The following is a 10,405-nucleotide window of genomic DNA, read 5'->3' as shown; positions in this document are numbered from 1 at the left end:
CACTTCAGTTGCATCTTCCGCAGGCTTAAGACCGAATTAAATGCAATGCCATAAATGACGTTTATCTCGGTACACTTTTATATACTGAGCGATAGTTTGTAAACAATCGAAACTTACACCATACAAACGTCAATGACATTTCTTCTGAAGAAGGGCAAGCGACAGCACCAATATTAACACTGAGAACTTGGTTGTGTACTCCTATTATGTGTATACACAAATATGAATACATATATACGTATAATTGTTGGTAAAAGTATATACGTGTTATTATTGATAAGTACATTATAAAATTTTGCAAGCCACAAATTTGCCCTTGAATTCTGTCATTTTCTAAAATATGCCAATACTTCAGGTATGTAACAAGCAAGCAAGAGCCAAGTTTCTTATGTTTTAAAGCAAGAAATGAAGTTTTAAAAACTCCTGTATAGGGATCATCCGACTCCTTAGGAGACAACTTTCCTTTTATAGTTATTCACAAGAATTCTACTAAAAATCATCATCAAACTTAATGCAGACATGAGGAAGAAAAGATTGCATTTTCGGTAAGTTAGAAAGGCCTTTGAGCATAAGCATAGAGATATAGCCATTGAAAAAACCACACTTTTGGAAAATAGGTCGCCAATGGTTTCTGAAATGGTCAGGTAGAATTTCGGTACTCAATGACGACTGAAACAAAATGCTGACCGTAAACGACTAACGTGTTATCATTCGCAACTTGAAATACGAGATTGAAGCACTGATTAGTTTTATCCCCAAACAGTATATAATTTAATACATTCAATATTTGCGCCCCGAGACGCCAAAGAAGTATATTTGCGTTTTTTCCCCTGTAACATTAGCGAAACTAAAAGATCCAGATCGAAAAGTTCTACTCGTCTCACCTCAGATAAGTTGAACATGGAATAATTAAATAATCATTGGAAACATTTACATAAGATACGCATAAGATCTTAGAAGTTACATCTTCTACGCCAAGATCTGCTGCATTAGCACAAAATTTTGTTTCAAATTTCTATCAGATTATGAACGTCGAACATTCAGAATACGCTATATATCACATACAATTGATGAAAGACTCCAAATGCAATGTATTTCCTAAGCAATGAAATAAGCTTTGACTCTTGCTTCTACCTTATAGGGCTTTAATATTAAACCTATTAAATGGGTCCAACTCCTTCACAATGCATTTGATAAGATCGAAGGAATTGTTCAAGAAAGAAGAAATTTATTCGGAATGTTTTACGCACATAAAAAAATGCAGAAACAAATTTCTTAGATCAATCGGTCGAGCAATATCATAAGCAATATCGCCTTCTTCTATTTTATGACTAGTTGTGGCATCTGGAAATAAGTTTTCTTATATAGCGAAACACGCTGAGTAACGCAAATAAAATGAGTTCAAAGTAGTTTTGATGAGCAGCTTTAATCTTTTCGATAAAAACACAGTGTTTACGTTTATCTCTTGGCCTTCGATCTGCATTCTTAGAATCATTTAAGGAATCGATCTTTTCATCATCCAAAAGATTTAGTTGTTCTGCTTCTTCATGATTGGAAACTTTTTCAATCATGTAATTACCCAAACCACGACGTGACATATTGGGCATAGCTGTCACACCGGGTGCCAGAACACGACGGCAAGACGAAAATTTGAAATAAGTATAGTCTGTTTTAGGTGTACAATTCCAATAGTCCCCAGACTTTTTGTACTTCCGATAGGCCAAATGTTCTCCTGATTTGAAATTCTTTTCGTTAAGACACTTATCCAAATGTCCATTATTTGGGACATTACTTGTTATTCCTTTTAAACGCTCAGCTCTGGATGGGTACATATCAAGATCACCATTAAACTGACCAGCAACATTTTCTAAGAGGTAATCCGTGGCTCCAACAATTGACATTAATTAAAATTTCTTATATACAGTTTTCAATAACAAATTTCTTAACGTAACTTTTAAATTTTCTTTATGAGTCAATTTAAATAATAATTGCTTTGGTCAAAAGAAATTTCGATGACGATTAGCACAAGTAACATTATTAACTAAACTCAAATAAAACTTATTTTCATTTTAAAAAATTTAAAATGTGAAAATCTTGGCAATAAAACTGTTCACGTTTTGAAAATTAGAGTTAATTGAAATCGGCTTGAAACGAGGCTCATTAATTCATTTAAAGTACATGAAATCGCTATGACCAGCGTAACACATCTCCAGGAATATGCAATAAAAATAAAATCACACAGTTGAAAGTTAACTGTCGTTTCCGTTTGCAGCGGTTTCTGTTAAATAGCTGAAAACGAAACTTAAATTTTTCATACGTAATTACCCCGCTAACGTTCGAATAACTTGCGCACTGAAATTGTATACGATTTTGAAAAAAATTAACACTACTTGTCAGTGATTAATAACTTGGATGGATTGAAAATAGTCTTCTGCGTTTTTTACTTTACTTCAGCCAACGATGTTATTTCAATTTCAAACCTTTTATTCCAGGGAGGGGGATGGATGAACGGGCAGAGCTACTATTTTGATCGAAAAATAAGGTGAACCTTTTTATTTAAACATTATGCATTGTCATGAATTTACATTTTTTTTTTTTTTTTTTTTTTGGGTTGGTAGTATCCACTTTGACATCTGTGTAGAGATCCACATCAATATATTGAGCTGCTGCAAAGCTACTTAGCCCAGTGAATCTTCTGAACAATTTGCAATTAGGGGTGTAATCATCTAACTCAAAGTTAGCTTTCGTTTTTGTATTTTGGGGTATAGTCATGTAAGCAGGCAACTATCACCGTGATTATCATTTTGTTTTGTTTAGAACACATTTGACTATCGTCAGGAGACTAATCATGTACCAATGTTGCCAACGTACGAATACATCCCGTCAAGTTTTTCGTTACAATGCATGCATAACTGAAAGAGGCGCAAAAAATGAAAGCTACATTGACGTTTGCTCGTTTTGTATAAATAAACCACGTATGGCAAACAATAACAAAGATGTAACATGAAATGAAAAGAATGCAGAATTTAACCTGGGGAATAGAATGATAAATGAATTCCAATGTTGAAATGATCATAATCAATTTACAAAAAATTTACATTTAGTTGCTTGCAGATTAGTAAAAATTCCTGATAAATGTAAGTCATAAAATATATGTGCATACGATGAAGAGAATTGAAGGCGCTAATGAAAATACCCTATAAACGAGTGAAAATCAAATTCATTTATATGAAATATTTGAAAAAACAACAGCAAAATGATATGCGTTTAACTACTACAATCGAAAGAAGAAGTCACTTAAGAGTTTGTTTAGCTTTCCTTGGAAGTCTCGTGGTGATCCTCGCTTCTACGTCGAGGTTCTTCTCGTTCTTCTCTTCAATAAACAGACATAAAGGGATGTTATGCCGAAAATGTACACATTGGTTAACATTTCTCAATTTAACTCGATATTTAAAAAAAAAATGCATTTATTTTTACTAAATGATTTTGCACCGATCAAGGAATGCATTTTTTATAGTTTTCAAAAACATAGTGTGGTCTTATAAGATCCAAATAACTTTTTCTACACTTTTCAGGAGGAAATAATTGCCATCGGATCCTCAGCAATTCTGCGCATATGCACTACATATACCGATAGTAAAAGCGAATTTCTGGCAACAGCAGTTTTATAATCAAATTAGGGCGATTTGGAAATAGATAAAGCAATAATCAGAAAGTAAATTTGGCTTGTTTATGGATGTAATTTTAATGTCCTAACGTTAACTACAGGGCATGCACTCCTCTTAATCACTACTAGAGTGAATGAATCAGCGTTAGTGAATTTCCAAGCGCAAATTTTCTCTATCTTTAGCTGAAATAACGGTTATTATATATAAATATATAGATAGAAAATCTGCTGGGCACATATAGCTTACGAATTTCAAAATTAATATAAAGAAAAACTGATCAATTGCTCACTCAAATTAGTAATCAAATTATATGTAAACGATATATGAGCTAAGTAGTAATAAAAACAAATTTCATGCTCATGCCTTTTTTATGCTAGATTCAATGTCCACAAAATAATGGATATATGTCAGCATAAAACCACTCTTATATACACAAAACGTATACTCTTATTATACACAAAAATCATGTAAAAAGAGATAGATTGTGTGCATTATAGGCGTGTGACAATAAACCATGCATGAGGTAAGCGCTCACGGGTTCAAATCTCTAGACAGTTGAGTTTATTTTGCTCGCAGCAATAGCGAGGGCTCGGTCGGTAAAGCCACAACGCTCTCCATCTCTGTCGTCACCATATCACACGGATATGTCTTTCGCCACTTTTGTTGAGATAGATACACCTTTAGTTACACGTGATCTGTTTCTTTATCTGATTACGCCATATATATAAATGTTATTAAAAACTGCAAGAAAAACCAAAATTTCAAATAAATTTTTGTTCACAACTTTTATAACAGCTATCGATGCCGCATTCATGTAGGATACACCGCTTTGGGCGCAAGTTTTTTTATTACGAGGGTACGTATATAGCAACCAGGCACCGACGCGTTCAGAATCATTTTCTGAGTTGATCTAAGCTTGCGTGTTCGTTTGTATATTGAGGAGATAAGAAAGTGGTCCAAATTGAATCATTTTTTCGGCCTCTTCCCACAAAAATGTAATGGCGTCGAATATTTAAAGCTCAGCCGTGGCAGACTACAATATTTTTACTTCTTTTTATATATTTTTAGTGATTTGATTCATTGATTTTATTTGATTTGAAATAATCGCAGCAATCTATTAAGAAAAATTTTTTTGTAATTTTCAGTTTCCAATTTTATCCTTGTGCGTCATCTTGAGAACATCCTCCTGTAAAAAATTCCGGGTTGTCTTGGTCCACAAAAAATGTGTAAGTTTGTCCGTACTTGTTAACGTAAACAGTGCACTGCAGGTTTAGGCTAAATTTTCATTCGACAGATGTTACTCCATTGATTTTTTTTTCTGTTTTTTTTTTCGGAACAACCGAGCCGGAGTTCGGTCTGAGTTTTAAGAATGACTGTAAGAAGCAGCTACGGACATCTATATAAATTCTCACACTATAGCGGGAACTTTTACTTTTGTAGCTTCTTTCAAAGGATGCTGCTAGATTTTCACGTTTATTGTTTTGTACCACACCACAAGTGACCAGACATTTTTTCCGACATAGGCTTCAAAAAATTACTTGAGAGATGGAAACAATACTTTGCTTAATCTATTCATTTTGAAACATAAAAAACGCACCGAACTAATTTTTACTTCTAATATATAATTACCATATTACATACAAGCGTTCATCGCTTAAGATGGTTAATTTGCACCCTGCTGTACCGATACCGTGCTGTACGAAACTTTTTTATATTTTTATTTAAACTAAGATATCGTAAAAACGACGTAACCTAAATTTAGATATAGCAAGCAGTACACTGATATCTCTTGAGTGTTTGGTCGTCTATATAATAATAAAAAAAAATAATAATAATAATATTTGTCACAAATCGTAAATTATATCATAATGCTTTAAAAAAAATGTTTTACAAGTATACTCAAACCTGTTTTTGTGCATTGGATAAAGACCGCCTAAAAAATTGCACAAAATTTCACAAATAACTATAAGCAATAGTTTTCGCAGCACAATTAAAAAGAATTTTTTTTATGCGGTGGATAGGAACCCCATAAAAAAAGTTCCACATGAAAAATAACTGAATACCTTACGAAATAACTATGAATTGTTTTTTTAAACGAAATCAAGACCCGAAGCTTGGCAGCTACTTGGAATGTCATCGAAACTTCGAAAATCTGATCTAGAAAAGAGACATACGAACATTGTTAAAATATTTTATTTTCATATGCACTTGGTTTACCCATATAGAACTTTTCAAAACGTATAACCATTATCCTTCGCAGTCTGACACTTGAAGATACTTCTTCGCACTCCTTTAGACTTGACATTCTTTCAGTTACCATGTAGCCGGGGACCAGTTTTTGTAACGACTGTTGCAGTAATGTCTCGGTAGCCAGATATACAAGAATGAAATGATTCCTTTGGAATTTTGAAGTTCTTTCAGAATTAGCATCGCTTGCAAGAAGGTGGTCGCCAACCATTTCATTAGCAAAAAACTAACTCAGCGACCTAGCGAGGCGCGCAGCCAACCTCGAAATGAAAATTCTTGTGTGTTCAGCAACTTATTTATGCGATTACAGAATTCAATATATATGTAATGGAATTGTACTTACGTAATGTGATGGGACACATACATATGAAAAATCAAAAAAGCTATATGGCCGATCAATCCTACTATTTTTCTTTTATTGATAACTTCGTCAATTATGTTTCAATGTGATTGAAATTTTCATACACCGCCTAAAAAAATTCTCACAAAAACAGATTTCAGTGCCCGTATTAATCTAGGGAAGTGTGTAATATGTTGCATACATTATAATTTCAGTTTTTAAAAATTTTTACACTCTTGTACCAGAAGCAGTAATTCGAAATATACTTAATTGTACTAATTCAGAATCGCATTCTACTATTAGACTATTAGTGTGACTGAGTCATCGGTTATTTTATCTGATATGTTCTAACAGAACGAAAACGAAAGTGCTGTGTTTGTTGATTAAATCGTTTTATATCGTTTATTACAAAGAAGCAGATATCTACATTAAAGTCTAGAGCCGATAGCCTGTGTTGCTAGTGCTCAATGTCTTTTTTTTAGTCTAAGAATTCATTTCATTAGTCTAAAATTAAAATAATAATAATAATAATAATACATTAAAGTCTAGCTGACACTCTATTTTTTTTTTTTTTTTTTTTGGTATGTTGAACAGAGATGGACTAAGCCAATAGATTTGTTGCTTATATGTCCAATCTGATACTCTATGAGCAAGAATCAGCGAAATATTATTTTTTTCTAATTACTTTCTGGTGTTTATTTTCCCAGACATATTGTATTATGCTTATGTTTACTTATATTTATATTTGATTACGTTCAAAAGTTTTATTGTTGTAGCGTAAACTACTGCTACTACCACTTTTACAGGAAAGTAAACAGTGACAGTCTATGCTTACTACAATATATCTGTGTACGTCAACTGTCAACTGTATCTCACAAATCATACAATCACGTATATCACCCGCGGAAAGTGTATGTATGTACAACGTGAGAGCAAAGCGGGCTATGTGTAGTTTATTGCAAGGCAAGTAAAAAGGTACACCGATCGATGTTTTCTAATAATTAACAATTATACGTTTACCGCAGAGTTTTCTAACTGTTGGTTCTCGATCTCAATTTTTGTAACATAGCTGGACGAAGCAAAAAGAGAAATGCATACGTGTAAGGAAACGCAAGGAATTCACATGCATTATGATTGGTTACGGTTCGATGGGAAATATCATAAATGTACACTTCTGCTTCGCTCAGTGCACCAGGTTTAGTTACATAATTGACTTTGAATTTTTCAAAAATCATACCTAAGAGTTGAACTTCAGAATACAAAGACGGAAATCCGACAGACGTTCACATAACGCCTCATTTTTAACAAATGATCTATTTCCAAGTGTGCCTGCAAACCCATCTTGAACGGCGGCTTGAGTAAATATAAAAAAATTCTATATAAATAAGATAACGAAAGCCCTTATTTATTTTTTTCAATTTTCGCGATCACAAATTTAACAACGAAAAAACGCACAGTGATTACAGTTCATTTTAATTTCCATTTTTACAAATAGTCGCAAATATATCGATAAGCGAGCAGGAATGCCAACTGAAAAGTTAACCACAGACGGCGTATATATTAAGCGCTCTATGCCATGCATTGATGTTAGTTTTTTCAAGTTTCTCGAAATGAAAACGAAACTAATAATTGTGCGAAGGTCAACTGTTTTACATTTTGAGAAAGAAGAGAAAGCTTAAAAAACAGTATGACGGAGATGTGATGGAAAAGAACAAAAGTTTCTTGTTTTTGGTTTGTTAAACAAGCACATGCAACTAATGTTTTAGTAGTTAAAAAACAATACTCTCTATGTATAAAAATTGAATCTGGAAAGGATAAGAAGAAGAACTTTTTAATCTCGTGGGCATATTTTCCATCGTGTTAAATGAGTGAAAAATACCGTGGCAGACAATAGTCAACGCAAGATCATCCAATTGAAAATTCCAAATCTCCGTGATGACCAGGAACATTACCTAAACCGAGGATGTACGCTGAATCTTCGTGTACATGCACAGAGTGTGTTTACATATGTGACAGTTGCGAAAAATTATTCGTTTCAGAGCAAAAATCTTTCAAGATTGTTTTGTTGTCAATCGTTTTACCCAGTGGTTACCCCAGTTAATATTACGAAACATTAACACGGTCATGATGATTTTTTTATACCGGGAATCCTTACGCTAATTTTTATTTTCTTGTTTAAGACGAAGACATAAATAAAACACATATCAGCTGTCAAATTATTTCTTGAATTTTTGACGGTACTTACGTATTAACGCCACCGTGGCAAAAATATTATTAAAATATTATTATTATTATTATTATTATGATATTTAGAGGCCAAAAAACTTTTTTTAAAAGTTTAAAAATTTGCTTCTTATTGGTTTTTTGATTGAATTTTTGCCGCGGTGGCTTTAATAAGTGAGTACCTTTTTCATTTAGATAAGGTAGTGGTATCAAAATCGTATTAAGTTCATAATGCTTATTTAGACGTTGAATTATTTTTAGATAACTCGGGAATAAAAAACAAACCTTAAAAGGCGCTTGCAGAAAAGCATATATATCTACGTATATATAAAGATTTGGTGAATACAGTAATCTCATCAGCTATGCGAATAGCTGAATGCACAATTTATAATAGAATTTTTTTTGTTAACGTTCACTATTTTTGGGTTCGATTGTATATACCTACATACATATACTACTCGCCTGCATATGTGAATACAAGTAGCAGTGTATGTATACTAAAGCAGAGAAATAGTAAATTCATAAATGAAACAATCATAAAAAAACATTTATATATATATATGTAAGTGTTGTTCAAAAGTAACTTGAAAATGAGGAAATTTATAAATTAAAATTACGTGATTTAAAAAGAGGAACGTGCCTGGCGAGTATGCTGTGTTGGTATGATAGTTTCGGTAAAGTGGCAAAATGTTCCATTTAAAAAGAAATATTTAAGAACATGTATCGCCAGATATTAAACTGTAATAATTAAAATTAATTATGAAAAAAAAATTTCTAGTCAAGTCAAGGATTCACCACACTTAGTCTAATACGATATTTCAAAATTTCTCTTGATAAAATATCAATAATTACATTTTATTTCCATGTAAAAGCTCACTTTTGACGGAAACCCTTTTAAGGGATGACATTCAAAAAATGGGTCTTCGCGATTCGGTCTACCTGAAGGCAATTAGATAAGCAGACAGTCTTAAATCTTAAAGCTTGAGAGAAAAGTTTGAATCGATTGGCGTAATAAAAGATGGGTCTGTCTTAAGTCTTTTTGAACGTTACATACATTGGTGCAAACTTAGTATACCCTTTGCCGCCAGATTTGTAGTGTATAATAATTGTTATTTATCTCATTTCATTTTTCTCTAGTTTGTAGTTAGAGGAAGTTCGTGGTTGACGTAAAGAAACGCCGTTTAAGCTTTTGCAACTGGCAATGTTACGTCAGCATTGCTTCGAGTTTTTTTATCTGAGAATTTTCTAATTTGATGATAGAAAGTTTAAGATGGGGATTTATTTTACATAAAAACCTCTCGATCGAGCATAATTTTTGTGCTGCGAGTGCATAAAGCGTAACGTTCTGGCTCCGTACATTTCAACTGTGCTGTACATCTGGCAGCATTGTGGAAAATCATTTTGTCATTCCAATAAATCTTGTTCGTCTAAGCAGTCCAAGGTTGAAGCTTGCAAACTTAAATTCATTTTTTTTTTTTAAACTTAAGTGCTGATTGATTTTACAACATAGTACTTTGTGTGTTGGGAGCAAAGGCAAATTTTTTGCTTCTAGAATATTTCCTCTACATCTCCACTTTTGTTAGGTGAGTATATAAAACACAAAGTGCAATTTCTAACAAGTCTCATTTACATTTCATGGACATATAAGCCACAAATCTATTGGCTTAGGCAAAAAAAAAAAAAAAAAGTTTACATTTCATTTATTATAACCGGACAGAGGAGGCGATGTTGCTATATTCGCATATAATTACATTATATCAGCAATTATTACATTGAAAAATTGCGGTTAAATGTGTATTTATCAAAAAACAAATTTCAGATTCTTAATTTCTACAGTCTTCATGCTGTCGTTGGGGTGTGCACAACCAACTTCAGCGTGTTACTCAATTGAAATAAAGAAATAAAGAAAAGAGTCAAACATAACCTA

The 10,405-nt window shown here is 32.7% G+C and overlaps 2 protein-coding genes across 2 annotated transcripts in view; one reads left to right on the top strand and one right to left on the bottom strand.

Annotated features, from left to right (window-relative positions):
• Positions 1–5,590: 5,590 nt before the first annotated feature.
• On the bottom strand, positions 5,591–6,180 carry LOC119635245. The gene is made up of 2 exons (XM_038029927.1): positions 5,886–6,180; positions 5,591–5,825 (listed from the first exon to the last, which is right to left on the bottom strand). Exons 1-2 carry the CDS (start codon positions 6,124–6,126, stop codon positions 5,659–5,661), a joined length of 408 nt encoding a protein of 135 aa, XP_037885855.1. The 5' UTR covers positions 6,127–6,180; the 3' UTR covers positions 5,591–5,658.
• Positions 6,181–9,795: 3,615 nt separating this feature from the next.
• The window catches only part of LOC119635241, a 27,160-nt gene continuing 26,550 nt past the window's right edge, over positions 9,796–10,405 (top strand). The window contains exon 1 of the mRNA XM_038029923.1: positions 9,796–10,061. The gene's annotated coding sequence lies outside the window, so the exon portion shown is untranslated. The remainder of the gene's footprint in view (positions 10,062–10,405) is intronic.

This window comes from Glossina fuscipes, unplaced genomic scaffold (assembly GCF_014805625.2).
Source record: "Glossina fuscipes isolate IAEA_lab_2018 unplaced genomic scaffold, Yale_Gfus_2 26, whole genome shotgun sequence".
In the NCBI taxonomy this organism is placed as follows: Eukaryota; Metazoa; Arthropoda; class Insecta; order Diptera; family Glossinidae; genus Glossina; species Glossina fuscipes.
Note: the sequence above shows the minus strand (reverse complement) of the source record. Positions and strands in the feature narration are given on the sequence as shown.